The 16,123-nt window shown below is 37.7% G+C and overlaps 1 protein-coding gene across 1 annotated transcript in view; it reads right to left on the reverse strand.

Moving 5' to 3' along the window:
* The window catches only part of PTPRN2 (protein tyrosine phosphatase receptor type N2), a 485,563-nt gene that overhangs the window by 11,691 nt on the left and 457,749 nt on the right, over positions 1-16,123 (reverse strand). Inside the window, exons 19-20 of the mRNA XM_050709300.1 lie at positions 12,814-12,867; positions 10,658-10,722 (exon numbers count right to left, since the gene is read on the reverse strand). Of these exons, the coding sequence (XP_050565257.1) occupies positions 10,658-10,722; positions 12,814-12,867 (119 nt within the window). The remainder of the gene's footprint in view (positions 1-10,657; positions 10,723-12,813; positions 12,868-16,123) is intronic.

The raw sequence follows: 16,123 nt of genomic DNA on the forward strand, positions 1-16,123 counted from the left end.
TTCTGTATATTTATAAAAATAAAATGATCCTTAAATACTTCATCAAAGCAGTTATTTGTGGGGGGTTTCTTTTTAAATTACCCAAACTGAGGAGTTTTCTTTGTGAATGTTTCACAAATATGTATCACTCATAAATATTACATTAAAAAGGATTTTTCTAGCTGGGAAAAACTTTCAGATCTACAGGCACATATCCTCAAAAAGATACAATTATAAGTCTGCAGAATGGCTATAAATCTGCTACTGTGAGTGCTACAGGATAGCTTGGTCATTAGGGTGCTATGTTTAGACACATTTGACTTCTCTCCCAGCCTGAGACTCTGACTTCCCGCATCACTTTAGTTAAATCATTAGATTCACCCTATGTTTCACACCATCATTTATAAAATGATCCATTTTTTTTTCCTAATTAATTGTTATAAAGGTAAATCCATTTACAAGCTACTCGGATAGTAGAGAGGTGAGGACTGAGATAAATACTCTTTTTGTTGTTGTTTTTCAATACCCTCTGCACCTTTCTCAGCCCTCTTTCTGTTCCCCTTGATCATAACGTGATTCCAAAGCTGAATACATGATGTAGGAGTCATGGCAAGCAGTTGTAAATATGGGTTTATTAGTACTGTTACCATTTCTCCTTAAGGTGATGATGATGATCTGTGTGGGAAGAAGCATTTATCCCAACATTAAAAAAAAAAAAAGGGTAGTAAGAGGAATACAGAAATGACCAGTCAAGTGCCTTTATTTATGCAGCAGTAAGTATTTGGTTTCATTCTAGCCAGATATTACCTTCTTAATGCATCTTTTGATATTTATTACATTTCACAGATTTTGAATTGGGCCTAAAAGGGCGAAGAGACTTGTTAGGTTAGATTAAAAAGCAGCTTGTTAAAACCGTGAAGGAAGGGTCCCTAATACTGTTCTTTCCACTGATGTTGCTAGAAGCTGAAAAAGGTCCAATTAATATTTGCAAGAGGCTGCTGATCGGCAGCCTTTTAGCCTCAGAGTCACGCAGTTGGGAATGCTGGGGAAGAATCGCATCTAACAGTACGAGAGAGTGAGAATACAAGTGAGAGAAAAAATAAGAGCAAAAATACGGTGTCAGCAAGGACAAGCAGCGGTCTCATCACTGTGTGTCTGCATTTAGGAAGAATACAAGCAGATTTTGTGTTTGGGTGATGACTGCAAGACTCACACCTAAAAGCGATGCTTCACGGCCAAACCAAGTTCGTGCACAGCGGCTTTGTGCTGCCTTTCTTCCCTCCCCACATCATCACTCTGACAAATTGGCTTTCTTGGGTCTAGCGCAACACTTTCTGTCCCTTTTCTGCACTCGGCTTTGCCTTAGCAAGGAGGCAGACAGTGAACTGTGGAGAACCAAGGACAGACCCCTCCTGAAGAAGGACAGACGCTACCTAGGGCCAGGTCTGCCACAAGCCTAATGCACAAAAAGAGCCCATCTATACTGCTTGCTGTGGTACAGTATATATGGAAACAGCAGCGGGCTCTCTGGGGAGTTAGCAACGTAAATCAGCGCTCACGGCCTATTACACTGTCACAGCTATGGTGTTTCCAGCGCCCAAGCCAGCTGGACGTAGCATGGCTATGCTGTAGATTTGCAATGCCCCCAAAGCCCTAGATGCCTCCAGCTTCCCACTGACAGCTTGTAAAGGATGGCTTGCATAGCTGCTCCAGCCAGTGTTTGCCCCATTGAGTACCTAATGTTGCTGCAAAACATTTAATCACACCATATGAGGGGCAAACTCAATCTGATTAAAGAAGAAAGGGTCATAACTAGGGGGAGTGTAACACCACTTCTTCACTGACCATTAGTTTTAATGGCACACTGGTAGTATTTACTAACTAGCTTAGTCTCAAAGGCCCAGCCTCATCTTATCTACTCCAGCCATCCTTGAAGTTCGAATCGGAGTTAGTCATCTCCTCTCCCAACAGCTAAGAGAGAGAGGGAGAGCCCTGGTGGGCAATTCATTTGCCTGAGAATTATTCTCCAGAGGTGTTTATCACTCTCCATCGGCAACTGAGGAGACCTAGACAGCTAGGTTAGGAGAGACGCTTAACATTAAATGGTTTATATGGCTAAAGTTAGGTCTAATGAACCCGGGTTGAAAAGAGATGAGTTTTTGCACTGTGGTTTAAGGCTCATGAATGCTGGGATCTGTCAAATCTAATGGTGTTTGAGATCTGTGCTCTGTGGCTGCTGCCTTCCCCTTCTTCGCTCACCCCCCAGTTTGGAAACCTTAACAGAAATGGCAAAGGAAAAAGCACCAAGGAGCCACAACCAAAAGATAAACCATCTGCAGTACAGTGTAGGGAGTACCACAGGAGTGAAAAATGTTTTGTAAGAGTTACTGCTGGTTGTAACTCTTGGTTTGTAACTGCTGCAATATAAAACAAAAACCAACCAACCAAACAAAAAAACAACAACAAAAAAACACAAGAGTATTTTCTTGCTTCAACTTGCATTGTCTGAGTGCCTATTAAATAAAAACACCTGTAAATATTAGAGTTGAAAACGGGAGCTGAACAACAGCTACAAACTACAAAAACAAAAACAATTTTCATTTGTACTTATCCAGACATCTACTGCTGTAGCTGCTGAAGTTCTGCTATTGGCCAGGAGGATCTTTTGATGCTTTTCAAGGGAAGAGAAAAGCATTAGCAAAAGAACTAGTGAGGGACTTGCTTTTAAAGATAACAAAAAAGATAAATGTATTCAGGCTGGCATTTTCATTAAACACTTATTCCCTCTGATATGAACAAAATCTGTGTGCATGTATGTATGTAGTCAGGGATGGACCCAACCCGTACCTGAATCTGTGAACAGTCTTTACTCTCAGTCTAAATACCGAAGCGCTATTATACACCTAAAAAAGACCCAAATTAAAATTTCACTACCATTATTAATACCAAACCAAACAAAACCATAAAACAAACCAAAACAACAAGAAAAAACACCACCCAAAAACCCAATTGGCAAAGGAAGCATACAAATGGAGAAGGGAGTATTTAAAGTAATAAAAGAGAGGAAATGAAAAATATTGTGACAGTCATGCACATGCACATAGAGTATACATTGCACAATGTCTTATTGTTTACATATTTTATATTAATATTTTAAAACTGCATTTGCACGTAACCTGGATGTATAAATGTAAGTTATGTGGCTTTATCACTATGCAATCCAAAGGATGGCGAAAATGAAAAAGGAGCGGCCTGGTATTTTAAAAACTGCTACAGGACACTTATTCTTCTCAGCTTTCACTGATTTACAAGGATAGAAATTCACTACTGACATGACAGTTTTTAAGCTAATATCCTTTGTCAATGCAGAAAAAACATGCAGAAACCACTCACTGTAACTGCATGCACATGGGTTCTAATGTGAGACCCAATCCTCACTTCCACTGTGCATGAGACTAAGTCAAATCACAGTTTATACCATATAGGAATTGTTTCTCTGTTACATCTAGATTTTCTCTAAGAGTTAAAAGCAAAAGGAAAATGCCTAAATCACTAAATGTGAGAAAGAGAAGTTAATGAGCTGTATTCTATATATGGGAAAGTATCCTATAATCACCCACGATCACTCTAGAAAATACTATGGCATGCACCTAAATTTAATTTATGCACGCACGCGTGCACCCACACACACAAAGGGGATGATGAGTCAGCAAGGATGGTGGATGTGCTGCTACTGCCTGTGTATAGGTGTTCCCCCGTGTCAGCTCCTATACAGCTCTAAACAATCTGCTTCCTTCAGCACCTCTTCTACAAAATGTCAGCTAATTACCTCAGAAGCAGTTCATCTCCATGTGCTGAGTCAAACGCGAACAAAGTTAAGATGCTGACTGCAAAAATCACATTTCTGAAAACGTGCCTCAGTTTGCCCTAAGAAATCTTGGAGTCCCCTTTGGAAAATGAGAATTTACTTTACAGGGCACTCAGAGGCAGCTCGCCCACGTCAATCTATTAAATTGTAAGAACTACATTTCACATTACTTTCATTTCATGTTGCACGTAGGTGGTAATGCTTTCACGACAGTACATGGATTGAGTATAAAAGATGCAACTACTATGGATTTGTTCTTTAACAGAGTTTATTCTTAAAAGTGACTAAACTAGTCCAGTTTTAGAAGTTGTGGAATAATTACACTTTAGTTTGGTAATATACATTGTACCCTTTAAAGTCAGAAGACTACCATCTTGGTCAATTAAACACTTCTCTTTAAATCATCTACAGACTACTTGCACGAGATTAACTACAAAAAAGTAGTTCTACACTCTGTGTGTAACCCTCCTTTTCCAAACATTTGACAAGCTGGTTCTCAAACTGACAGTACTGTACTTCTATGACCAGCTTTTCCACTTTTCCATATTCTAATCTACACTTGTGTGAAAAAAATGCTGCCCAAACTCCTTATCTGCTTGTCTCCTCCTTAGTTTCAGTCAATGACCTCTTGTTTTCAAATTAGTCACTATCTCAAGCTGCTTACTGACATCAATACATTCCTTTCAGGGTCTTCTAACGCTCTATGGGGACCCCCCTTCGTGCTCCCTTTCCCAAGGAATAGTCCATGTCTGATCAGTCTTTCTTCACAATTCATTTGCCCAAAACCTTGAATAATTAGGTTTGCTTTCTACCACGCTTTTCTAGTCCCACTTCTTTTTCAATAAAATCCTGAAATAAAAGTCAGAAATATGGCTCTTTTAGGGTAATGCCTGACCACTAAACTATATAAAAGGAAAAAACAAAAACAAAACCAAAACAACCTACAAAGAAATTACATCAATAATGTCTTTGCTTTTTGTTTGAAATCTCTATATTCCATCTGGGAATCCGTCTAAAAACACAGTCCACACAACATACACCAAGAAACATCAACCAACACCGCCTTCCTCATTGTCACTTACTCATTTTATAACCAGAGTTTGTAGAATGTGCTACATTTTTATCTTAATTTTATGAACTATTAATCAATGAGTATAGTGTCAACAATGTGGGAAAACCTTAAAAGTTTATGCATCAACATGTATTTTGCAGAGGAAACAAATACTATTTTCAACAGTTTTTTTTTTTTTTTTCTAAATAGTGAGGTTTCCCTTAGCATCACAGGCTGGACTGTAAAAAGCTGCCCTATACATTCCCTATACACTTTTGCATGTAGCTGGGGGCCCAGCTCTCATTGTGATTAATTATCTGCTGGGAAACGCTGCAAGAATGAGCACTATTTGCCTAATTGTGTTTCCAGGGTAACTCATTACATAAAAGTTACAATACATAAATGCAGCTTATTTGAAAAACAGGCCTTATAACACATGATATGTTTACAAGGACACTAAGAACTTCCTTCAGAAATTGAAATAGCCACGTTTCAGAATTCTATGGTTAACATCACTGCTAAGAACTGAGGCAGTCTTGTGGGTAGTACAATAGCACACAAATCAAAAGCTAATTTTTTGGCTTTACCGGCCTGCATTTTTTCCTAGAGATAATCATCTAACTCCCACAAACCTCAAAGAGCAGTGATGGAATAGATTCAAACTTAGAACATGAAAATAATTACATTCTAAAGTCCTGAATTTTTCTGCTGTAGATTCTTCTCAAGAATTTCAATTATTTCTAATTCCACTTCTTGCTCTCTTAACATTAAATACCATTTTTTAAAAACTAATTTCTCCTTTACACTACATATTCTCTCAACCACTGTGTGACACTTGTAGTATATTAAGCTTTAAATTCACAGGAGAAACTGTATCATGGGCTGAAGAAAGACTTTCTCATTCACCAAGAGTATGTCAGAAATAGACTGCTCTTGACTTGTATCTGTACAACTAAAGACTAGAATATTCTCAGACTTTGCACAAAGACTGAAAAATAAGCAGATTGTATCCATTTTAACATGAATATGGGCAAGTATTTTCTTTCATAAAATCCTTTCAGAGAGGATCCAACCCTACAACTTCATTATGATTGTTAAAACCACACAGCAGATAAGCAAAACCTCAGCAAGGGTTCAGATTAGCCAAAATCATTTGATCATGATGAGTCAGAAGGCGAATTAGGGAATCTTTTGTTTTGCCTTAAAATGTCATGGTAGAAACTGCATCTGCTCAGGAGCTGACTCACAAGACCCTCAGACAATAGTGTAGTGGGGGCAAGGAAAGGACTTGCAGAGAAACCTCCACAGCCAGCCCAGGCCAGAGTGTATGCGCTCATCAATTATAATCCAAGGTTTTGAACGGGAAAGAAGAAACCATTGGTTCAGCTTCATTAAATCAAATCTTTTTGCTGGGTTTTAGAATTCTGAAATGAATACTTTAAAAGGATTTTAAAATTCATATTTACCTTCCCTTTCACTCATCTCATTCCATCTAGTTCAAACACAAGAAAATGGATGGTCAGCAAACCCCGAACAGCTGCTAGCTGGATTAATATCTACAAATCAAACTTTTGTCTATACTATCCAAGCCTTTCAGTTTAGAAGAATGAAAGTAGGAACACCCATAATCTTGCTCTTCTCTTTTTCATGCCAGAAACACTTAATAAAAGTATTTTGAAATATATCAAACTTTTAGTTACTAATATATGCCTGCAGGAAAGACAAGAAATGAGAAAATTCCCACTTTTTCTCTGAATCACATACAAAAAATCCCCCAAACTGATCAGCTCAGAGTTACTTTGAGTTTGGGGTGAGGAAGGAATATCAAGTAGACTCATCTAAAACTGTTTGTCCTCCCTAGTAACAGAAGATAAAATTTGTAAGTACATTAAGAATGTTAAAATTCTCTGCAGAAATCATCCTTAGAAAAGTCCCTGTCAAAAATCCAGCAAGCCTTGTTATCTACAAAAACAATCAATTATCATTTTCTGTACTTAATTTAAATCATGAAAGCGCACATACAGTTGAAATACATCATTTCTGAACTTTTCACTCAAAAATAAAACTTGCCCTAAGCTGTCTGTCAGGGAAATTGGAGGTAACTTTGATAACTCTTAAAATTTTCATATTCATGTAACAATAGTATGCTACTGGAAGGCCCATCTCTCTACCATATAGTTTTGTTATTACTTTGATGAGGACAGGATTAGGGCCTGGTAACCACTCTGCTTATGAATCTAGCAATAAAAATAATTATGGTAATAAACTACATGATAAATAGCAGTGCTGGGTTACTGGAACAACTAAACACAAGGACACACTTGCATTTAAAACTTTCCACTGACACAACACAGGAATGACAGGACTGAATAGACATCGTTGTTCTCGAACTGTTCCAGTTACCTAATAAGATTATTTAATGTAGCTATTTGGAGTGAATACACAGATGCAGCCATTATATTTATTGTGGAGAGGACAGAGAAATTCATTAAAACCCCCACCCAACAGGAAACCCTTCGTGCTGCCGTGCAGAGCCCGAGGGAGGCCCAAGGGCTGGCGAGGCAGCTGGGGCTAGGCTGGGCTTGCTGGGCGTGGGGCTCCGTATGGGACTCTGTGTGCCCTCCTGCCACAGAAACCCCTGCCCAGGGGACACAAGGACCCTGAGGAGATATTGCCACCCTCCCAACCTTTACCGTGCACTAAAATAGGTTGATTTTTTTTTTTTTTAAGTTCCATTCCTGTTTTGGGGCCGTCAGACTGGTGTGGCAGATGTTGAGCACAAAAGCCCTCTATTTCTTTCTCCCTACTTTAGGAGCAGGTTGCTTCCCGGTGGTTTTCAGTGTATAAAATAACACGAGACACGGCAACAGGCGAGATAGTAGAAGATACCAATTTATAACATGCTTAATAGACTAAGTATTAGCACTAATTCAATGAGAGGTAGTGGAAAAAATTGTTAATGACAAAAGCATTTACAGTTAACTGTCCAAGAGAATGTAGTGAAGTAAATCATTACATGAAAGAAGGAGCTCCTTTTCTCCATCTACCCCATTAAAAACCCCACTAAAGAGCCAAGGCATTTATTGATTGCTTTCTACTTTCCCACTGCTGAAACTAAGTACTCCTCTATTTACTTTGATTTAAAAATGCATTATTGTCTACTTTCTAATAAACCAGACAGTGGAACAAGAAACTCAAATTATTCTAAGTTTATTCTTAAAAGTCCTTTTTTTTTTTTTTTTTTTTTTTGAAAGACTGAAGGCCTTAATCCTTAAAAGCCTTTTTGAAAGAAATGTTACTAGATGCTGGCCTTGCAGCTGGGCCCAGATTGAAAGTGCACTTACATTTTTATGTTTAGCACTGAAGGACTCTGAAGTTAGCCCTCGCACTCCACATAAAAGCTTTGGAAACGGCATTCTTTGCCACTCGTGCAATTCATTCTCTAAGAAAAGGAAATGGAAAGAAAGATTTCATGTCCAGGGCTTCAGGCCTTTGATCATTTGATGAACATTGGATCCTCAACCTGGGCCTCCAGCTTCTCAGGCCAGACAAAGAGGGCCCCGGCCGCACAGGCTGGGCCACGATTCCCGCCCGAACAAAACCTTTGGCGGCCGCACAGTGTGACAGCCTGGGAAAGGCCCACCTCAGCAGGGCTGAGATGCCCGCTCTGCCCTTTGATCTTTCATTTAAACCCCAGCCAAAGCACCAGGTCAGGGGATTTCGCGCTGCACACCCCCATCGGCAGAGGGGAGCAGGTCAAGAACAAAATGGGGGTGACCGATCTCCAAAAAGCCCTGTGATGCCTTTCTCTGGCCAGTTTCACATGACTTGTCTCGTATTGTGAAACACTAAGCCCGCACTTAAAATGGAATTTGACATTACATGCTACAATGGAGTCAATAAATGGCATTCTTCAGTGCTTTTACAACAAAGTCAACCCTCCCTTAAGTGGCTGAAAGCCTGAAGCTAGAAAATACTTCTCATTTACTTCTTTATGCAAGTAAATTGCATATACTTTAAAATTAGTTTTCATTACAGCTTCTTGTTGCTGACGACTGAAGTGAGCTGAAGAAACACGTAACAAAGGTGTACATTAATTTTACTACATACCATTGCTTCTGCTTTCAAAGACTAGGTTGTCACATGGACAAGTGCTGCAAATATCTCCATATTCCCTCACTGAGGGAAAACCTATTTTCCAGTAAGCATGAAAAACTGATCTCATCCCACTGGAAAATCTCTAGGACAGGGCTAAGGAGAAGGCAGACACAGGAGAAGAGAAGGCCAACTTCTTTTAACATCAGGAGCAAGTTCCCTATGATGCTCATGGACAGAAAACATACCCCTTTACGTGCATGTGTGACCAGACACATTAACATTCAGAATACAGAGGAAAAAATGCTAAATTCTTCTTTCTGAAGGGGCACCAGGTCATTATGTCCCACAGGACTGGGAGATGTGGATGCAATATATGACTGCAAAGCATGGAGTGTATTTTTAAAATACATCTAAAAATATGACTACTTTAGAAGGTTTAAAACAACCGTAAAGTGATTAGAAATCAAAGGACTATTATTTCATATAAATTAATTTATGTTATTACAGTTAATCCTTTTTCTTTAAACACAAACACATTGCACACAATGGCAGATCAAGGTAGCTTAAGAACTTAGCACAAGAATTAGAAAGTCTAATGACAATTTTTTATTTTCAACCTCAGAGATTACTCTTCCTCTTAAAATGCAGTTCTATGACAGTGTAATATAAACAGTGTGGGGAAGGGGTATGATATATCAAGTTGACAATTGTGTCTTTTTAATATACAGTCAGGTTTACTTGCCCACTTTTACCCTCCTTCCTTTTGAAGACAGCATCAGGATTAAAAATTTGGTTTAATTGTATCATACAAAGATTATTTCAAAAATACAAAAAACAAAGATACCCATCTTTGAAAAGATTCAAAAAACAAAGATACCCATCTTAAGCACTTCTCATTGTGAACCATTTAACGATCAATAAAAATAATGATTCCAATCTCTAGAGGATCTATAGACTTTTACTTTTAACACCTACATTAAGACAGATCATTTCCTACTTCATGAAATACATTTCACTGACAAGGAAACCAAGGTACAGAAAAGTTAAATAAGTTGTTCAACATTGAACATAGAGGGGCAGAACTGCGAACAGAGCACTAGATTTTCACTTATTGAACAGAGCACTTATTTTCAGTCTGGTGCATTGTTCACTTAAGTTATTTTCCTAAGAGACAAATTCGTGCAAATTTGTGCACCTTGTGCATGGGGACCTGTCTAGTACCAGATCTTCTAGGCACTATGGTGCCAATGGCCAGCTACAAGAAAAAGCAATTATGCTTGACCATTGTGGCTGAATAGGTGACAATGCTCTGGGCAATAGTCATGAAGCAGCCCAGGACCTAACTCATGAAACCACTAAGTAAGGATTGTACAGCCTCAAAGTATCTTCTTCTAAAAACTGTACTAACTATTTAAATGGTAAAGTTAGAAAATTCAAATAGTTCTCAACAGCACAAGAACATCTGCTCATTCACAAAGCATTTGCATTTGGGTTTGTTGTTTGAAATCACTATGAAAATGAAACTTAAGAACATTCAGGAAAAAGTACAATTTGCCTCTAATTTATTCTCAGGTTTTCTGTGAATATTGCGCCCCACGTTGTCATGGCAACACAAGCACATCTTTCAGTACCAACGAAGTAACAAGCCTTTCGATTCTCACCTTTAGCCATTTTATTGAGAACCATGTCAATTAGAATGTAGGTTCCACTTCTTCCTGCACCATCACTGCCAACAGAAAGGGAAAAAGAAAAAGTAAGGCCTATCAATGTGCATCTAGACTCAACATAAAGGTACCTGCCATTATGTTATACTGTTACACAAGGAGGGAAAGGACTGAATGAGGGGAAATGTAGGGTACTGAGAAGGGGAGAGAGAGCTTGCCCTGAATTAACACAAGCTGTTCAAGGAAGATGAGCCTGCATGGATACAAGGGCTTTGTTTTGATTTTTTAAGCCAAGTTGTGTTTATGCAGTAAAAACATTTTAAGCAACATTGGAAAAGTCAGTAACATTAAAACCCTAAAAGGATGTAATTTTTGTTCTTAAAGTGTACATATAATGTGCTTATAGTCACTTGCACTTGAGTTCAAGAACTGCAGAATAAGCTAGACCAGCATATTATCCAGCACTGTCCCAAAACGTTGTGGATTGCATTTAAACACAGCGGCCAGAGTGAATACATGCAGACACTGGTCTAAGAACTGAAATATCTGATTACTGATGGACTGCAGTCTTTCTTCACTATATATCACAAGTGATTCTTCTTTTTTACAGTTTGCTTCAACTCTTCCTTAGTTGCAACAATCATAAAAAAAATACTATGCAACTCCTTAGAAACAGCTTTAACTTTTGTGTGCCATCAGTCTTGCCTCAGAGATGAGAAACCAAGCCTTGGGAATGGAAAAGCTCCCTAATGGGAGTGCGGCTTGTGCCCCTTTCAGACATCAACATATAATTGCCAGTGTGATGTTCTTTTAGAGCTGTTGTTAGCAAACATAATTAAGACTTAAGTAAAAGCTTTTTTCTTTCCCTTCCCCCCAATTTTTAAAAGGTGCATGTGTGACCAATTAGACTGTATATAGTTTTATTAATTAAGCCTTTATTTTTATTGATAGCTCAGTTTGTGTACAAGAATAAATGAAAGGAAAAATAATAGAACAGTGTGAAGCATATTATTTCATTCTGTTTACAGGCAGGCAGGCTATGAAACTTCATTTTTATTAAGTCTTTGTAGACAGTTTTTGTTTTTTTTTCCTCTTTCAGTTACTAGATGACTTCTTAGAGAGGGAGGTAATGGTAATATATTTTTTCCTACGGCTGTGAAGGGAACAAAGGCACAATCTCATTAGTTAAGCTGAATGGTGAGAGACAAAGCAGTGATCAAGCTCAATAAAAAAACAAACAAAAAAAACCTACAGAAAACTACTGAGCAAATGGTAGACATTTTCATCCATCATCATAAGAGAGGAACAGGAAACTATAAAGGGTCTTCATTCTGTGTCAAATGTTTCTTTTCTTAGGATTCCTAAAAGCAAAGTAAAGGAGCCTGCTCCAGGCTGTTCTCATCTGCAGAAGGCCTCCTGGCATCTGGGGGAAGGTGACTGCTGGTGACATAACACGCTCCCTCTCCTCCCTCCCACAAAAAGTGGAATGTCACGTCAAACAACCTGCCTCTTAGCAGGGCTTTTTTGTTTCTATCTTCCTTGGCTACAAGAGTATTTTGAATAATTAAGTGCAATGTTCTCCTTAAAACTCAGAATGTCCAAAACCAAACATTAACATTACTATGGCAAAGTTTTCCATTGACCTACCCAATAAGTTTCATTTGCATCTAGCAGAGTGTGAGGCCTAAAAATAATCTGTGCTTAAAGGATTACTCAATCTGTGGGTTGGTCTCCACTCCCCAATGCTGCCCTCTCCTTACTATGATCACTGAAAGCAAGTGAAGAAGAAAAAAACTTAATTGAGTGCTAATAAAGTAAAGAAGACTAAATTGGGAGGGAATGTATGGAACCACTATCATTTTGAAGATGATTGAAGGAATCAAAGTACTTCTTATATTTGAAAGGGTGGCCATGCATTCTTAGTTCAAGACACAACATCTACAAAATCACAGGAAAGGATAATTTTATTAGGAAAACAGACCCTAAACACTATTTAGCTTTAAAAAAAAAGATGATTTATATTTCCTACCTTCAGCCTACCTTACTGTCTTGTTAGTGATTCATTTAAAGCTTTAATTTACCCATTTTGTTTTTACCTATATGAAATTCTTGCACAAAAATCTCTCTGAAGCTATTTTAGAAATTGTACTTGCCTGCAATGAACAACTACTGGACAAGAGCGACCCCTGTAGCACTTGTTTACTTTTCTGAAATAAAACAGACACAAAAAATTAATTAAGCATATTACATACTGTTTCTTTAGCCAACTGTCAAAAATAAGCAATAAGAAAAAGCAAATATTGCAGTCCTTAAAAAAACAGTCCAGTTGATAATTTCCTGATATAACAAGCAGTTGTTACATACATAACCTTGTTTAAAGTTTGCTTCTGCTTTGCTGCTGTAGAAATCTTTGATAACATCCCATTACCAATGTTGGTTAGGCAAATGAAATGATCTCTTTTCTCAAATATCTCACGTATTAACTCCAAACTAAGATTATCACAAGATGCTTTAATTTTAAAGCCAACTATGAGTTCATGAATTTACTCATGAAGCAACAAAAAAAACAAAGCTATAGAACAGGTCTGCCGATATGTAAGTTCAATGAAGGAATTAGCCAGTGCTGAAGCAAACCAAGATGCTCAGTCTAAGAATACAGCTTGCAAAATTGTTTTAAAACTATTCAAACTGCCCTACAAAAACCAAAATCCCAAACCATCTCTTCTGCTCTAAAATGTATTTTGCATATGAAGTTTGTTACACACCAAAAAAACACCAAATATACGTGCATATGTTAACAAGGCAAGCTGAATAAAGGATTAATTGGGAAAGCATTTCCTCAGGAAATCAAAACCTTGCCCTTTCCTTGATGAGATGCTTGACTTAACTAGAGCTAGAAGGTCTCCTATATAACCATTTCTTAGGGCAGCTCCATGAGATGGCCAGTCAATCCAATGGTCCTCAGCTTTGCCAAGTGTTGCAGAGGATCCTAACTGCTAAACTGATGAAGTGAACTGCCGGAATTTAGCAACTGTGCTACAATGTTATTATGAATTTGAAAGCATAACTAACCTCCTGAATCATTTCGTTCTTGGCTCTTCATCTATTCACTAACATCTGTGCTGTTAAAGCATGCATATATCTTTAAACATTGCTTACAGTATAGCCTGAAGATGCCTAAACTTCTAAATCTGACAGGGAGTCTGGATATTTGGAAGTCAACGCAAGCAGGCTATGGAGATGCTGATGATGTCCCATGAAACTGGGTTTTCACATTCTGCCTTTTACTGTTCAAGATTCTAACCAAACTTGATAACAATATTAAGTTCTCTTAATGATTCCCTTTAAACATTAGGATTTAGGATTTTTCACAATCCTTACTCTCTTCTGCTCATTTATGTAAATTCATATCCACAGAGACATTCTGTCTCTTTTTATATTCCTTGTATGTAAGTAATGCAATAGAATAACTTTCTCCTTTCTATGAAATAAATGGCAAGCCATTGAGAAGCACTTGACTTTGGAAATTAAATGGGACAATTATTTGTCCATAAATGCATACATACACAGGCACTACCAAGCAAAACTCTTCTATAATTTCAATGACTTAAACTGCAGTAGAATTTTTGCATGAATGAGTCATTCAATTCTTGATGATCATGTCTGAGGATCAACTCCTTATACACAATATAAAGCCTGGTATTTCTTTTTTACATCATACCGTAAACTATATTTGAAATGTCTATGACAACATTTGATACAACGGGTCTGTATTCCCCCATGGTCATCCTTCAGCCTCCCACCATGTGCACTAGAAAAGAGCAGTTTCTGCACTTAAGGTATTACATAAAAGCTAATAATTACAGAGGGGTATTTACCATTTCTTTTTCTGCTTATGTGGTTTCTTTGTTCCCTGTATGGCACTACTATACTTGCATGTTGTGACTAGCCACCTACCAAAGTCCTAATGTACTTTCAATGACAAACTTGAACTCAACCTATCAGAAAATCAGACAGCCAGAGACGCATGTTAGGGAAAGACACCTTATGTTTACCAGTTTTATTAAAAAGTTTCAAACATTTTCATTATCACACATTTCAGAAAACACAGTAAAACAAAGGGTTTCAATCCAGCTGGTTCATAGTTTTGTCTACATATAGTTTATGAAAATATTTAGAACTGCAGCAACGTCTCATGTCATTCTTAGTTCTGGCTAATGAGAGTGAGCTGAAAATTCATCAGTTAGCAAAGTTCTTGAATGCTGAAGAAAATATATATAATATATATATAAACATATACAGGAAGAATTAACTTAGAAAGAATGATTAGTAATACAAACCAACCCTTGGCTCATTGAGTGAAAAAGAAATCATCATGCAAACCATCAGCAAGCAAAGGTCAGAGGTCGTTAGAGGCTCAGAAAAGGGGTTTCCCACATTGTCCCTGCAGCAGAGTCACAGTTTCCAATGATCACTTTTGTGACTATGCAACTGGGCTCATATTACTAGCTGCAACATCACAAAAATGACACTGGCAACCGCTAATTAGCTGGCAAAATAAGAATTTGTCCATTTTTAAAGTGAGCAGTGTTAGTAAATGCCATTGCACACAGCAAGAAGTGATAGCATAATAGATATATATTTTAAGCAAAGCCCTCACATGTGATGCTAATTATCTTTTAGCTTAGCAGTCCCTCTTTAAAGTGTAAATGTGCTCCCTCTGGGCTCAAGAAATATTTAATTACACATATCAGTGCATGACTAACAAGCTAGTCCAGAGCAATAATGATTGGTCTATTGTTCAAAATGAAATTAGGACTCCAGAAGCATTTAAAACTGACCAGTGATTTCTGTAGTAGCCTCACCTCTCAGGGACTGGCTTTGGCACATATTTTTGAAATAGGTAGGTTAATCTCTTTTTGGCAATTTATACCTACATTATGAAAGTATGATAGATTATTCCTCAAGGTTTAATGCATCTGCTAAATACTAAAACCCTGTCTGATACAACGTAAGAGAAATGTAAGCTTTCAGTTTTCAAAGAGACTTGCAAAATTTACTTGAATAAAAATTATAAGGTCCATACTCCCACAGACTCTGGGCAAGGTAATTTTGGGAATCCAATTTTTCTTGGTGATGAATTATAAAAAATAGAGGGTTGGTTATGTATATGCTTAATTTCATATATGTATGTGAATATATAAATATACACACATATCCATATATATATACAAACACACTGAATGCACATAAAAACATAGATTAAAAGAAATGAGAGCAGCCCCTTCCTAGCACCACCTTACTACAAGTATGGCAGCGCTGTCAGACATTTATTCAAGGGACTTTATGACTCAGCTGTCGTAATCCAGCAGAGCTCATACTTTAAATAGGAAGCTTCAGGTGCAAAACATGTATTGTATAAATGAATTCCAAATACATTCCTTTTTTTTTTGTCCTTAAAAA

Source organism: Cygnus atratus, chromosome 2, assembly GCF_013377495.2.
Source record: "Cygnus atratus isolate AKBS03 ecotype Queensland, Australia chromosome 2, CAtr_DNAZoo_HiC_assembly, whole genome shotgun sequence".
Taxonomy (NCBI): Eukaryota; Metazoa; Chordata; class Aves; order Anseriformes; family Anatidae; genus Cygnus; species Cygnus atratus.